Genomic DNA, 15,482 nt, shown 5'->3' on the forward strand with positions numbered 1-15,482 from the left:
GTCCCCAAATCCCCTCCCAGTGCCCCCAAATCCCCTCCCAGTCCCTCCCAGTGGCTCCCAGTCCCTCCCAGTGTCCCCAAATCTCCTCCCAGTGTCCCCAAATCCCATCCCAGTGTCCCCAAATCCCATCCCAGTGTCCCCAGATCCCGTCCCAGTGCCCCCAAATCCCCTCCCAGTCCCTCCCAGTGTCCCCAGATCCCATCCCAGTGCCCCCAGATCCCATCCCAGTGCCCCCAGATCCCATCCCAGTGCCCCCAAATCCCATCCCAGTGCCCCCAGATCCCCTCCCAGTCCCTCCCAGTGGCTCCCAGTGCCCCCAGCGCCCACCCGGCACGTGCTGGTCCCCGAATTTGACGGAGATGATGTAGTTGCCGGGCTCGGTGGGGCAGTAGGACACGCGGCAGGTGCCGTCCTCCAGCTCCTCCGTGGTGATGTCCACCTTGCTGGGGCCCTCGATGGACAGGCTCAGCCCCCCGTAGCCTGAGGGGGGGGAAAGGGTCAGGACAGATCCCAAAACCCCAAAAAATCCACCCAAAAAAACCCCAAATCCCCAAATCTGCCATATTGCTTAAAAAACCCTAAAATGCCCCAAAACAATCCATTAAAAAACCCCAAACCCCCTCACTGGACAGGGTCAGCTCCCTGGAACCTGACAAGGGGTTAAAGGGTCAGGACAGACCCCAAAACCCCAAAAAATCCACCCAAAAAAACCCCAAATCCTCCATAATGCATAAAAACCCCTAAAATGTGCCCCGAAAAACCCAATTTAAACCCCCCAAACCCCAAAAGGATCCCAAAACTCCCCCAAAAATGCAAAAAACCGCCCCATAGGCAGCAGTGGGGACACCTGGGAGCCCCCCCAGGACAAACCTGTGACCCTGAGGAACTGGGCAGACTGGGAGGGGCCCCCAAATCCCCCCCAGTGTCCCCAAGTCCCCCCAGTGTCCCCAAATACTCTCCCGGTGTCCCCAAATCCCCTCCCAGCCCCTCCCAAACTCTTCCCAGTCCCTCCCAGTCCCCCCCAGTGTCCCCAGATTCTCTCCCAGTGTCCCCAGATCCCCTCCCAGCCCCTCCCAGTGTCCCCATAACCTCTCCCAGTGTCCCCAAATCCCCTCCCAGTCTCTCCCAGTCCCTCCCAGTGTCCCCAAATCCCCCGCAGTGTCCCCAGATCCCCTCCTGGTGTCCCCAAATCCCCTCCCAGTGTCCCCAGATCCCCTCCCAGTGTCCCCAAATCCTCTCCTGGTGTCCCCAAATCCCCTCCCAGTGTCCCCAGATCCCCTCCCAGTGTCCCCAGATCCCCCCCCCCAGCCCCTCCCAGTGTCCCCAGATCCCCACCCAGTGTCCCCAGATCCCCCGCAGTGTCCCCAGATCCCCTCCTGGTGTCCCCAAATCCCCTCCCAGTGTCCCCAGATCCCCTCCCAGTGTCCCCAAATCCTCTCCTGGTGTCCCCAAATCCCCTCCCAGTGTCCCCAGATCCCCTCCCAGTGTCCCCAGATCCCCCCCCCCCAGCCCCTCCCAGTGTCCCCAGATCCCCACCCAGTGTCCCCAGATCCCCCGCAGTGTCCCCAGATCCCCTCCCAGCGCTCCCAGTACCGGCGTCGCGGGTGTCGATGATGAAGTGGGCGGGCTGGAACGTCGTCCCCTGGCTCAGGCCGGGTCCCCTCAGGCGCACGCGGGAGGCGTCACCGAGCTCGGCCTGGCTGATGGTGACGGCGATGGGACTGCGGGGCAGCGGCTGGCCGCCCCGCGTGACGTGGACCAGGTGCTCCCCCACCTCCTGCGGGACAAACGAGATCCCTGCGGGGACAGGGGCCGTCACACGTGGGCACGGGGACACAGGGACGTGTCACACACGGGGACGTGTCACACGTGGGGACAGGGACAGGGACACGGACATGTCACACACGGGGACGTGTCACACGTGGGGATAGGGACATGGGGAGAGGGACGTGTCACACACGGGCACGGGGACAGGGACAGGGACACAGGACGTGTCACACACAGGGACGTGTCACACGCGGGGACAGGGACAGGGACACAGGGACAAGGACACAGGGACGTGTCACACGTGGGGACAGGGACAGGGACACAAGGACGTGTCACACACAGGGACGTGTCACACGTAGGGACAGGGACACGTCACATATAGGGACAGGGACATGGGGACAGGGACGTGTCACACGTGGGGACAAGGACATGGACAAGGATAGGGATACAGGGTACAATGTCCCCAGTGATGTCCCCAGTGTCCCCTCACCCAGGTGGCCGTTCCTCAGCCGTTTCAGCTGGCAGGGCCCCGTGTCCCCAGTGTCCCCAGTGTCCCCATGATGTCCCCAGAGGTGTCCCCTCACCCAGGTGGCCGTTCCTCAGCCGTTTCAGCTGGCAGGGCTCCTTGCGGCCCGAGGGCGCGGTGACGCTGGCGCTCAGCTGGCTCAGGTCGCTCTCGCCGATGTCCAGCGGGATCTCGGCCGAGGCGCCCACCTTCAGGTGGGACTGGCGCAGGGAATCGTCACCTGCGGGGACAGCACGGTGTCACCGAGGGGGCACTGGGGACACCAGGGTGTCACTGAGGGGTCACCAGCGGTCGCCGAGAGGGTTTTCCACATTTTTTTTTCAGGTTTTTTGGGGGTTTCTTCAAGATTTTGGGGGGTTTTTTTCCATATTTTTGGGATTCCCACCTGTGATCCTGGCGGTGAAGGGGCTCCCTGCGATGTCCCTGTGACCCCAGGTGTGTTTTTCTCACATTTTGGAGTTTTTTGGGGGGTTTTTGGGGTTTTTTTCACCTGTGATCGTGGCGGTGAAGGGGCTCCCTGCGATGTGCCCGTGACCCCAGGTGTGTTTTTCTCACATTTTGGGGGTTTTTTTTTGGGGTTTTTGGGGTTTTTTCACCTGTGATCCTGGCGGTGAAGGGGCTCCCTGCAATGTGCCCGTGACCCCAGGTGTGTTTTTCTCACATTTTGGGGGTTTTTTGGGGTTTTTGGGGTTTTTTCACCTGTGATCCTGGCGGTGAAGGGGCTCCCTGCGATGTGCCCGTGACCCCAGGTGTGTTTTTCTCACATTTTGGGGGTTTTTTTTGGGGTTTTTGGGGTTTTTTCACCTGTGATCCTGGCGGTGAAGGGGCTCCCTGCAATGTGCCCGTGACCCCAGGTGTGTTTTTCTCACATTTTGGGGGTTTTTTTGGGGTTTTTGGGGTTTTTTCACCTGTGATCCTGGCGGTGAAGGGGCTCCCTGCGATGTGCCCGTGACCCCAGGTGTGTTTTTCTCACATTTTGGGGGTTTTTTGGGGTTTTTGGGGTTTTTTCACCTGTGATCCTGGCAGTGAAGGGGCTCCCTGCGATGTGCCCGTGACCCCAGGTGTGTTTTTCTCACATTTTGGGGGTTTTTTTTTGGGATTTTTGGGGTTTTTTCACCTGTGATCCTGGCAGTGAAGGGGCTCCCTGCGATGTGCCCGTGACCCCAGGTGTGTTTTTCTCACATTTTGGGGGTTTTTTTTGGGATTTTTGGGGTTTTTTCACCTGTGATCCTGGCAGTGAAGGGGCTCCCTGCGATGTGCCCGTGACCCCAGGTGTGTTTTTCTCACATTTTGGGGGTTTTTTTTGGGATTTTTGGGGTTTTTTCACCTGTGATCCTGGCAGTGAAGGGGCTCCCTGTGATGTGCCCGTGACCCCAGGTGTGTTTTTCTCAGATTTTGGGGTTTTTTGGGGGGTTTTTTTTTGGGTTTTTGGGGTTTTTTCACCTGTGATCCTGGCGGTGAAGGGGCTCCCTGCGATGTGCCCGTGACCCCAGGTGTGTTTTTCTCACATTTTGGGGGTTTTTTTGGGGTTTTTGGGGTTTTTTCACCTGTGATCCTGGCGGTGAAGGGGCTCCCTGCGATGTGCCCGTGACCCCAGGTGTGTTTTTCTCACATTTTGGGGGTTTTTTTGGGGTTTTTGGGGTTTTTTCACCTGTGATCCTGGCAGTGAAGGGGCTCCCTGCAATGTGCCCGTGACCCCAGGTGTGTTTTTTCTCACATTTTGGGGGTTTTTTTTGGGATTTTTGGGGTTTTTTCACCTGTGATCCTGGCGGTGAAGGGGCTCCCTGCGATGTGCCCGTGACCCCAGGTGTGTTTTTCTCACATTTTGGGGGTTTTTTTTGGGATTTTTGGGGTTTTTTCACCTGTGATCCTGGCAGTGAAGGGGCTCCCTGTGATGTGCCCGTGACCCCAGGTGTGTTTTTCTCAGATTTTGGGGTTTTTTGGGGGGTTTTTTTTTGGGTTTTTGGGGTTTTTTCACCTGTGATCCTGGCGGTGAAGGGGCTCCCTGCGATGTGCCCGTGACCCCAGGTGTGTTTTTCTCACATTTTGGGGTTTTTTTTTTGGGTTTTTGGGGTTTTTTCACCTGTGATCCTGGCGGTGAAGGGGCTCCCTGCGATGTGCCCGTGACCCCAGGTGTGTTTTTCTCACATTTTGGGGGTTTTTTGGGGTTTTTGGGGTTTTTTCACCTGTGATCCTGGCGGTGAAGGGGCTCCCTGCGATGTGCCCGTGACCCCAGGTGTGTTTTTCTCACATTTTGGGGTTTTTTTTTTTGGGTTTTTGGGGTTTTTTCACCTGTGATCCTGGCGGTGAAGGGGCTCCCTGCGATGTGCTTGTCGTTGTACTTGACCACGATGCCGTAGTCCCCGGGCAGCACGGGCAGGTAGGACACGGAGCACGTCCCGTCCCCGTTGTCCTGGCAGCTGATCTCGGCCTTGGAGGGACCCTCGACGGCCAGGGACAGCCCCCCTGGGGACAGGGACACAGTTAGGGACAGCCTGGGGACAGGGACAGACCCCTGGGGACAGGGACAGACCCCTGGGGACAGGGCCACTCTGGGGACCCTCTTCTACCAAGGGCTGTTGACCCCTTCTGGAAGGCTGGGGACCTCTGGGATGGGCTGGCGTCCCCTCAAAGTTCTCCCAGTGTCCCCAGTGTCCCCGGTGTCCCCAGTGTTCCCAATGCCCCTGCAGTGTCCCCAGCATCCCCACGGTGTCCCCGGTGTCCCCCCAGTGTCCCCAGCGTTCCCCCAGTGTCCCTGCAGTGTCCCCACGGTGTCCCCGGTGTCCCTGCAGTGTCCCCGGTGTCCCCAGTGTCCCTGATGTCCCCACGGTGTCCCCGGTGTCCCTGCAGTGTCCCCAGTGTCCCCACTGTCCCCCCAGTGTCCCCAGTGACCCTGCAGTGTCCCTGCAGTGTCCCCGGTGTCCCCCCAGTGTCCCCGGTGTCCCTGCAGTGTCCCCGGTGTCCCCGGTGTCCCCCCAGTGTCCCCGGTGTCCCTGCAGAGTCCCCGGTGTCCCCGGTGTCCCTGCAGTGTCCCCAGTGTCCCCGGTGTCCCCGGTGTCCCCGGTGTCCCCCCAGTGTCCCCGGTGTCCCTGCAGAGTCCCCAGTGTCCCCCGGTGTCCCCGGTGTCCCCAGTGTCCCCCCAGTGTCCCCGGTGTCCCTGCAGTGTCCCCAGTGTCCCCGGTGTCCCCGATGTTCCCGGTGTCCCTGCAGAGTCCCCAGTGTCCCCGGTGTCCCCGGTGTCCCTGCAGAGTCCCCAGTGTCCCCGGTGTCCCCGATGTTCCCGGTGTCCCTGCAGAGTCCCCAGTGTCCCCGGTGTCCCCGGTGTCCCCGATGTCCCCAGTGTCCCCGGTGTCCCCGGTGTCCCCCCAGTGTCCCCGGTGTCCCCCCAGTGTCCCCGGTGTCCCCAATGTCCCCAGTGTCCCCGGTGTCCCCGGTGTCCCCAGTGTCCCCGATGTCCCCGGTGTCCCTGCAGAGTCCCCAGTGTCCCCGGTGTCCCCGGTGTCCCCGGTGTCCCCGGTGTCCCCGGTGTCCCCCCAGTGTCCCCGGTGTCCCCGGTGTCCCCGGTGTCCCCGGTGTCCCACCCTCCCCGGCGTCCTTGGTGCACACGGTGAAGGTGGCCGGGCGGTTGACGGTGCCGTGGGTCAGGCCGGGCCCGTAGGCCGTGACGTGCCCACTGTTCACATAGTCCACGTAGAACTGCAGGGGGCTGCCTGGGGGGGACACAAACGGGGACACGGGGGGGTCACACAGCGTCCTGAGCCCCCCCACTTTGTCCCCAAATCCCCCACATTGTCCCCAAATCCCCCACGGCGACGACGACCCCAAAAAATCCCCCAAAAGTCACCCCTGTGTGACACTCTAGAACTGCAGGGGGCTGCTTGGGGGGGACAGAAATGGGGACACGGGGGGGGGGGGGGTCAGGGGACATCCTGAACCCCCCACGGTGTCCCCACATTGTCCCCAAATCCCCCATGGTGTCCCCAAATCCCCCACGGTGACAACGACCCCAAAAAATTCCCCCAAAAGTCACCCCCCCATGTGACCCCCATAATCCACGCCGGACTGGGGGAGGCTGCCTGGGTGGCTGCCTTTGCCCTCAAATCCCCCAAAACTCCTCAAAACCCTCCCGAAAGTCACTCCTGGCCACCTCCCCGGGTTCCAAGCACCCCCAAAATTCCCAAAAATTCCCAAAAAATCCCGATCCCCACCGGGGATGTGGACGCTGTCACAGCGGATGTCCATCTCGTGCAGCCCAAAATCCCCCCAAAACTCCTCAAATCCCCCCCAAAAACCCCCCAAAATTCACTCCTGGCTGCTCCCCCGGGGTTCCAAACACCCCCAAACTCCCCAAAATTCCCAAAATTCCCCAAATTCCCGATCCCCACCGGGGATGTGGATGCTGTCACAGCGGATGTCCATCTCGTGCAGCCAAAATCCCCCCAAAACTCCTCAAATCTCCCCCCAAAAACCCCCCAAAATTCACTCCTGGCTGCTCCCCCGGGGTTCCAAACACCCCCAAACTCCCCAAAATTCCCAAAATTCCCCCAAATTCCCCAAATTCCCGATCCCCACCGGGGATGTGGATGCTGTCACAGCGGATGTCCATCTCGTGCAGCCAAAATCCCCCCAAAACTCCTCAAATCCCCCCCAAAAACCCCCCAAAATTCACTCCTGGCTGCTCCCCCGGGGTTCCAAACACCTCCAAACTCCCCAAAATTCCCAAAATTCCCCCAAATTCCCCAAATTCCCGATCCCCACCGGGGATGTGGATGCTGTCACAGCGGATGTCCATCTCGTGCAGCCCGGCCTCGCTGGGCGCGAAGCGCACGGTCACCGTCCCGTCCTTGTTGTCCGTGATGTCCGGGGTGGCCACCTTGCCCGAGGGCATCCGCACCTCACCTGGGGGGACACCTGGGATTAGGGACACCTGGGGACACCTGGGGACACCTGGGGACACCTGGGACAGCTGGGGACACCTGGGGACAGCTGGGGACACCTGGGACACCTGGGGACACCTGGGACACCTGGGACACCTGGGGACAGCTGGGGACAGCTGGGGACAGCTGGGACAGCTGGGGACACCTGGGGACACCTGGGGACACCTGGGACACCTGGGGACAGCTGGGGACAGCTGGGGACAGCTGGGGACACCTGGGACACCTGGGGACACCTGGGGACACCTGGGGACACCTGGGACACCTGGGGACAGCTGGGGACAGCTGGGGACACCTGGGGACACCTGGGACACCTGGGGACACCTGGGGACAGCTGGGACAGCTGGGGACACCTGGGGACAGCTGGGACAGCTGGGGACACCTGGGGACACCTGGGGACAGCTGGGGACAGCTGGGGACACCTGGGGACAGCTGGGACAGCTGGGGACAGCTGGGGACAGCTGGGACAGCTGGGGACAGCTGGGGACAGCTGGGGACACCTGGGACACCTGGGGACAGCTGGGACACCTGGGGACACCTGGGACACCTGGGGACAGCTGGGACAGCTGGGGACACCTGGGGACACGTGGGGACACCTGGGGACAGCTGGGGACAACTGGGACAGCTGGGGACACCTGGGGACACCTGGGACACCTGGGACACCTGGGGACAACTGGGACACCTGGGGACAGCTGGGGACACCTGGGACACCTGGGGACAGCTGGGGACAACTGGGACACCTGGGGACACCTGGGGACACCTGGGACACCTGGGACACCTGGGGACAACTGGGACACCTGGGGACACCTGGGGACACCTGGGACACCTGGGACACCTGGGGACAACTGGGACACCTGGGGACAGCTGGGGACAGCTGGGGACAGCTGGGGACACCTGGGACACCTGGGAGGGACCTGAGAACACCTGGGGACACCTTGGGGACAACTCAGAGGTTTTTTGGGCTGATTTTGAGGCATTTTGAGGCTGGTTTGGGGGTGGTTTTTTGAGATGTTTTTGGGGTGATTTCGTTGCAGTTTTGGGGTGGGATTGGACTGATCTTGAGGTATTTCGGGGCTGATTTTGAGATATTTTGGGGCTGATTTTGAGGTATTTTTGGGGCTAGTTTTGAGGTATTTTGGGGCTGGTTTTGAGGTATTTTTGGGGCTGATTTTGAGGTATTTTGGGGCTGGTTTTGAGGTATTTTTGGGGCTGATTTTGAGGTATTTTGGGGCTAGTTTTGAGGTATTTTGGGGCTGGTTTTGAGGTATTTTGGGGCAGATTTTGAGGTATTTTTGGGGCAGATTTTGAGGTATTTTTGGGGCAGAATTTGAGATATTTTTAGGCTGATTTTGAGACATTTTTGGGGCTAGTTTTGAGGTATTTTGGGGCTGGTTTTGAGGTATTTTTGGGGCTAGTTTTGAGGTATTTCAGGGCTGATTTTGAGGTATTTCGGGGCTGGTTTTGAGGTATTTCAGGGCTGATTTTGAGATATTTTGGGGCTGATTTTGAGGTATTTTTGGGGCTAGTTTTGAGGTATTTTGGGGCTGGTTTTGAGGTATTTCGGGGCTGGTTTTGAGGTATTTCGGGGCTGGTTTCGGGGCTGCTTTGGGTCCCCCCCACCCCCCGAATCCAGGCTGTGCCCCCTCACCCGTGATCTCGCCCTTCTTGATGGTGAAGGGGATGACGAGGTCGAAGGGTCGCAGCCCGGCCATGTCCAGCCCGTTGACCCCCAGCAGCGGCCGGTCCGTGGCCTGGGGGGGCACCCAGGGTCAGCACCCCCCCAAAAACCCCACAGCTCACCCCAAACCCCCGTTTTTCACCCCGTTCTTCCCATTTTCTCTCAATTTTTTCCCCATTTTTCCCCCTGTTTCACTCACCAAGGGGCTGTTGGGGACGTGCTCCCCCCCCGAACCTCACACAGATCCCAGATTTCCCCACAGTTATTCCCGTTTTTTCCCCCGTTTTCACCCCATTTCTCCCCATCTTCCCCCCATTTTCACTCACCATGACCTGGAAGGGGCTGTTGGGGACGTGCTCCCCCCATCATTCCCATTTTTCACCCTCTTTTACCCCGTTTTTTCCCATTTTTCCCCATTTTCTCTCCGTTTTTCTCCCCATTTTCACTCACCATGACCTGGAAGGGGCTGTAGGGGACGTGCTCACCCCATCATTCCCATTTTTCACCCTCTTTTACCCCGTTTTTTCCCATTTTCCCCCCATTTTCACTCACCATGACCTGGAAGGGGCTGTTGGGGATGTACTCTCCCCCAGACCCCACACATAACATGTATTTCCCCCATAATTCCCATTTTTACCCCATTTTTTCCCTCATATCTCCACTTCTACCCGGATTTTTCCCAGTTTTTTCCGCATTTTCTTTCAATTTTTTCCCATTTTTGCCCCGTTTCACTCACCATGACCTGGAAGGGGCTCTTGGGGACGTGCTCCCCCCATCATTCCCATTTTTCACCCTCTTTTCCCCGTTTTTTTCCCATTTTCGCCCCATTTTCACTCACCATGACCTGGAAGGGGCTGTTGGGGATGTACTCTCCCCCAGACCCCACACATACCATGTATTTCCCCCATAATTCCCATTTTTACCCCATTTTTTCCCTCATATCTCCACTTTTACCCAAATTTTCCCCAGTTTTTTCCCCATTTTCTTTCAATTTTTTCCCATTTTTGCCCCGTTTCACTCACCATGACCTGGAAGGGGCTCTTGGGGATGTGCTCCCCCCGAACTTGACGCAGATCCCAGATTTGACCCCAACAATTCCCATTTTCCCCATTTTCTCCCTCTTTTTTTCCCATTTTTCCCCATTTTCTCTCCGTTTTTCTCCCCGTTTCACTCACCATGACCTGGAAGGGGCTGTTGGGGATGTGCTCCCCGCCGAACCTGACGCAGATGACGTACTTCCCGGGCTGCGGGGCCGTGTAGAAGATGTCGAAGGTGCCGTCGGGGTTCTCCACCACGTCCACGTCCACCTCGGAGCCGTCGGGCGTGCACACCGAGCACGTCACCTTGCCCTTGCCGGCCGCCTTGGCGTCCACCGTGATCAGGGTCTGCTCGCCCAGCTGGATCGTGGGGCCCAGGCCTGGTCCTAAGGGAGCTGCGGGTCAAAACGGGGCCGGGGAACCCCAAACGGGGCCGGGGAACCCAAAATGGGGACAGGAAACCCAAAATGGGGACAGGGAAACCAAAACAGGGCTGGGGAAACCAAAACGGGGACATTGAAACCCAAAACGGGGCCGGGGAAACCAAAATGGGGACAGAGAACTCAAAATGGGGCCAGGGAAACCAAAATGGGGCCAGGGAAACCAAAATGGGGACAGGGAACTCAAAATGGGGCCAGGAAACCCAAAACGGGGCTGGGGAACCCAAAATGGGGACAGGGAAACCAAAATGGGGACAGGGAACTCAAAATGGGGACAGGGAAACCAAAACAGGGCTGGGGAACCCCAAACGGGGCTGGGGAACCCAAAATGGGGACAGGGAAACCAAAATGGGGACAGGGAACTCAAAATGGGGACAGGAAATCCAAAATGGGAACAGGAAACCCAAAACAGGGCTGGGGAACCCCAAAATGGGGACAGGGAAACCAAAACGGGGACAGGGAAACCAAAACAGGGCTGGGGAAACCAAAACGGGGACACTGAAACCCAAAATGGGGACAGGGAACTCAAAATGGGGACAGGAAATCCAAAATGGGGACAGGGAAATCAAAATGGGGACAGGGAACTCAAAATGGGGCCAGGAAACCCAAAACGGGGCTGGGGAACCCAAAATGGGGACAGGGAAACCAAAATGGGGACAGGGAACTCAAAATGGGGACAGGGAAACCAAAACAGGGCTGGGGAACCCCAAACGGGGCCGGGGAACCCAAAATGGGGACAGGGAAACCAAAACGGAACCAGGGAAATCAAAATGGGGCTGGGGAACCCAAAATGGGGACAGGGAAACCAAAACAGGGCCGGGGAAACCAAAATGGGGACAGGGAAACCAAAATGGGGACAGGGAACTCAAAATGGGGACAGGAAATTCAAAATGGGGACAGGGAACTCAAAACGGGGCCAAGGAACCCCAAACAGGGGCAGGAAACCCAAAACGGGGACAGGGAAACCAAAATGGGGACAGGGAACTCAAAATGGGCCCAGGAACCCCAAAATGGGCCCAGGAACGCCAAAATAATCCTCTTTGGGGTCACCATGGTGGGATCCCCTTGGGGGTCCCTCACCCTTGATTGGGGGGGGGGGGTCCTACATCATTAAATTGGGCGATTGTCTCATTAATTGAGGTCATGGAGGTCTCCCACCATTAATTTTGGGGGGTCCCCATCATTAATTGAGGCCATGGAGGTCTCCCACCATTAATTTTGGGGGGTCCCCATCATTAATTGAGGCCATGGAGGTCTCCCACCATTAATTTTAGGTGGGTCCCCATCATTAATTGAGGCCATGGAGGTCTCCCACCATTAATTTTGGGGGGTCCCCATCATTAATTGAGGCCATGGAGGTCTCCCATCATTAATTTTGGGGGTCCCCATCATTAATTGAGGCCATGGAGGTCTCCCACCATTAATTTTGGGGGTCCCCATCATTAATTGAGGCCATGGAGGTCTCCCATCATTAATTTTGGGGGTCCCCATCATTAATTGAGGCCATGGAGGTCTCCCACCATTAATTTTGGGGGGTCCCCATCATTAATTGAGGTCATGGAGGTCTCCCATCATTAATTTTGGGGGGTCCCCATCATTAATTGAGGTCATGGAGGTCTCCCATCATTAATTTTGGGGGTCCCCATCATTAATTGAGGTCATGGAGGTCTCCCACCATTAATTTTGGGGGGGTCCCCCATCATAAAACCGGGGGCTTCCCCCATCATTAACTGAGTTTCAATAATTTGGGGGGGGTCCCCCCTCATTAATCGGGTCCCTCCCACGCCAACCCTCCCCCCCTGCCCTGTTTTCTCCCCCTCCCCTCCACGCAGGGACGTTTTTTGGGGTGCCAAGGGGGGCTCTGGCCATGCTCCCCCCCCCAAACCAAGCCGTGCTCTTACCTAAGCCGTGACCTCCGATGGAAACTACAGCGTGAGGGGGGGTGGTGGGCGTGGGGGGGGGGGGTGGGCGTGGGGTGGGCAGAGAAGCAAGAAATCCAGTGAGACACAGCCGTGAGACCCCCCAAAACCCCCCCAAAAACCCCCAAAAACCCCCCCAAAACCCCCCCATTTCCCCCGCCTTTAGTGCAGCCGTGCCCCTCTCCCCGCAGGGTCGCGCCCCCCCCCCCGTTCCTGAGGAGGTTTTCGCGGTGGTTTCTCCCACTCCTGAGGTGGCATGCCCCATTTCAGGGGTGGAGGGGGGGGGATCCCCCATCATTTTCAAGGTGTTTTCTCCCCCGTTTTTGAGGTGTTTTCTCCCAATTTCGAGAGGGGTTTTGTCCCCCCCCCCGGTTTCGGGGCTCACCGGTGACCGTGCACTTGCTGGCGTCGCCGGTGGGCACGGCCCGGATGCGGTAAGGGGAGTAGGGGATCTCGTCCCCCCCGTATTTGATGAGGATGGTGTAGCGACCCGTCATGTCCGGCACGTAGGACACGGTGTAGGTGCCGTCCTGGTTGTCTCGGATCGAGGCTTTCTTAGGCTTCCCCTCGGGATCCTGAGGGGAAAAAAAGCAGGAATTTCGGCTGTTGATGAGGTGAGAATGGGAATTTGGGCGGTTTCGGGGTGTGGGGTTGGATTTCAGGGCTGGGAGAAAGGATCCCAGAGCTCCCGGGTGTGGCCGCGCTCCCTTGGCTTTTCCCTCAGGATTCTGAGGGGGAAAATTCACAATTTTAGTCATTGGTGAGGTGAGAATGGGAATTTGGGCTGGTTTTGGGGTGTGGGGTTGGATTTCAGGGCTGGGAGAAAGGATCCCAGAGCTCCCGGGTGTGGCCGTGCGCCCTCGGCTTTTCCCTCAGAATCCTGAGGGAAAAAAGTGGGAATTGCGGCAGCTGGTGGGGAGAGAACGGGAATTTTGGTGGTTGGGAGGTGGAAAAACAAGAATTTGGGCAGTTTGGGGGTTTCTTTTAGGGCTGAGAAAGAGAATCCCAGAGCTCCCGGGCGGCGTTTCCCCTCAGGATCCCGCGCGGATCCAGCACCAACCACCCCCCCAAACCTCAAAGCAACCACCACCACCGACCCCCCCCCCCTTCCCCAACACATCCCACCTCCTCCAAACCCCCCAAAAAACCCCCCAAAGTTCCTCCCCCAGACCCCAAACCCCCGGGCACCGTGATCTGCACGGCCAGCAGCCCCTCGCCGGCGTCCTTGGCGTCGATGGTGAACTCCACGGGCAGACTGGCCGGCACCCCGGTGGTGTTGAGGCCGGGGCCGCTGGCCCGAACTTTGCTGGCGTCGTGCGTGGGCAGCGCCTTCACCTTGAAAGGGCTTTGGGGAGGGATTTTGGGGGAGGGGTGAGGGTCAGGACACCCCAAAACACCTTCTGGAGACCCCACCCTCCTTCCAAAGAGTGTCCCTCGGAGCTCACCTGCGCGGCACCTCCTGGTCGCCGTAGCGCACGGAGATGCTGTAGGGCCCCTCACGGGATGGGACGTAGGAGACGCGCTGCGTCCCGTCCCCGTTGTCTGCCACGTCCACGGGCTCCAGCACGCCTGCGAGAGGATAAATTGGGGGTGTTTCGATCCCCAAATCCCACAGGGCAGCCCCAAAATCCCGCCGAGTGCCTCAGGAGCTCACAGGGCACCCCAAGAGCCCGCAGGATGCCCCAGGAGCTGCTAAGGAGCAATTCAAACCCGCTCAAAACCGCCAATAACCCACAGGATCCCGCTCAAAACCTCCGAGGAATCCCCCAAATGCCCCCAGAAACCCCAAATTCCACAAAAAACTCTTCAAAGCCCCACCAAATCCCACTAAACGCTCGCCAAATCCCCCTCAAACCCTCCCCAAACCCCCTCAAACCCTCCCTGAATCCCTCAGAACCCTCCGAGATCCCACTCCAAACTTCCAAACCCTCTCAAAAATCCCTCAAATCCCACAAAACCCCCTCAAAACCTCCCCAAATCCCACAAAACTCCCCCCAAAATCCCAGGAATTGCCCCGTGCTGACCTTTGGGGCCCTGGACTTTGACGTCCAGCGGGGCCACGCCGGCCTTGGAGGTGTCCACGGTGAAGGTCTGGGGGACGTTGGCGCGGACGTGGCCGGGGGTCAGGCCGGGACCCCCACAGGACACCCGGGACGCGTCCACCACGTCCGACACGGGCACCTGGAACGGGCTCCCTGCCACCGTTTGGGGGGAAAAACAGGAATTAGGGGATGCCGGGGGGGGAAAACAGGAATTAGGGGATGTGGGGTGGAAGAACCTGGGATTTAGGGGATGTGGAGTAGGGTTGGGAGGAAAACTGGGATTTATGGGGGGAAAAAACCAGGATTTAGGGAATGTGGGATGGGTTTGGGGTCACCAGGGGGGGAAAGATTTAGGGGTCACCAGGGGAAACCTCCCCCACTATCTTAAAAATCCAACAAAATCCCCCCAATACCTCCCATAAAACCCCCCGAATTTAAAACCTTCGAAAATCGCCCGAAAAACTACCCCCCCCAAAAAAATCACCCGAAGAACTCCCGAAACATCCCCCGAAAATCCCCTAAAAAAAAACCTCAAAAAAATCCCCCCAAAATTCAAACAAAAAAATTCCCAGAAAATCACCCGAAAATAATTCCCCCTCCAAAAAAAAAAATTCCCCAAAAATTCCCCAAAATTCCCCCAGCTCCCCAGGGCTCACCGGGGACCTGGTGGCCGCCGTAGGTGACGTTGAGGCTGTAGGTGCCGGGCTCGTAGGGCACGTACTCCACGGAGCAGCTGCCGTCCTTGTTGTCCGTGCACGACATCTTGGCTTCTGAGGGTCCCTCCACGGCCAGCCCCAACCCGCCCGTGCCAGCCCCTCTGGAAAACGGGATTTGGGGTCACAAGGGGGAGATTTGGGGGGAAAACGGGAGGTGGGGTCACAAGGGGGGGGAGGTTTGTGGAAGGAAAGTGGATTTTCGGGCTCGTCACGGTCAGGTTTGGGGAATAAAGGGGGTTGAGGTAGTGAGGGAGGAGGAGATTTGGGTTTGGGCAATTCCAGTTGGGACTTTGGGAATTCCTGCTGGGATTTGGGCAATTCCCGTCGGGATTTGGGCAATTCCTGTTGGGATTTTGAGATTTCCCGTTGGGATTTGGGCAACTCCTGTTGGGATTTTGAGATTTCCTGTTGGGATTTGGGCAA

The 15,482-nt window shown here is 58.4% G+C and overlaps 1 protein-coding gene across 1 annotated transcript in view; it reads right to left on the bottom strand.

The window, feature by feature from the left end:
• Positions 1-15,482, bottom strand: part of LOC136305750 (filamin-A-like) — a 60,940-nt gene that overhangs the window by 17,407 nt on the left and 28,051 nt on the right. Inside the window, 14 exon segments of the mRNA XM_066209068.1 lie at positions 328-480; positions 1,594-1,797; positions 2,352-2,513; positions 4,586-4,759; positions 5,875-6,003; positions 7,052-7,192; positions 8,876-8,978; positions 10,081-10,328; positions 12,284-12,307; positions 12,687-12,876; positions 13,490-13,646; positions 13,747-13,870; positions 14,326-14,496; positions 15,000-15,160. Coding sequence (XP_066065165.1) covers positions 328-480; positions 1,594-1,797; positions 2,352-2,513; positions 4,586-4,759; positions 5,875-6,003; positions 7,052-7,192; positions 8,876-8,978; positions 10,081-10,328; positions 12,284-12,307; positions 12,687-12,876; positions 13,490-13,646; positions 13,747-13,870; positions 14,326-14,496; positions 15,000-15,160 — 2,141 coding nt within the window.

The sequence above is a fragment of the Chamaea fasciata genome, unplaced genomic scaffold (assembly GCF_029207755.1).
Source record: "Chamaea fasciata isolate MVZ Bird 193981 ecotype frontalis unplaced genomic scaffold, bChaFas1.0.hap1 SCAF_620, whole genome shotgun sequence".
Taxonomy (NCBI): Eukaryota; Metazoa; Chordata; class Aves; order Passeriformes; family Sylviidae; genus Chamaea; species Chamaea fasciata.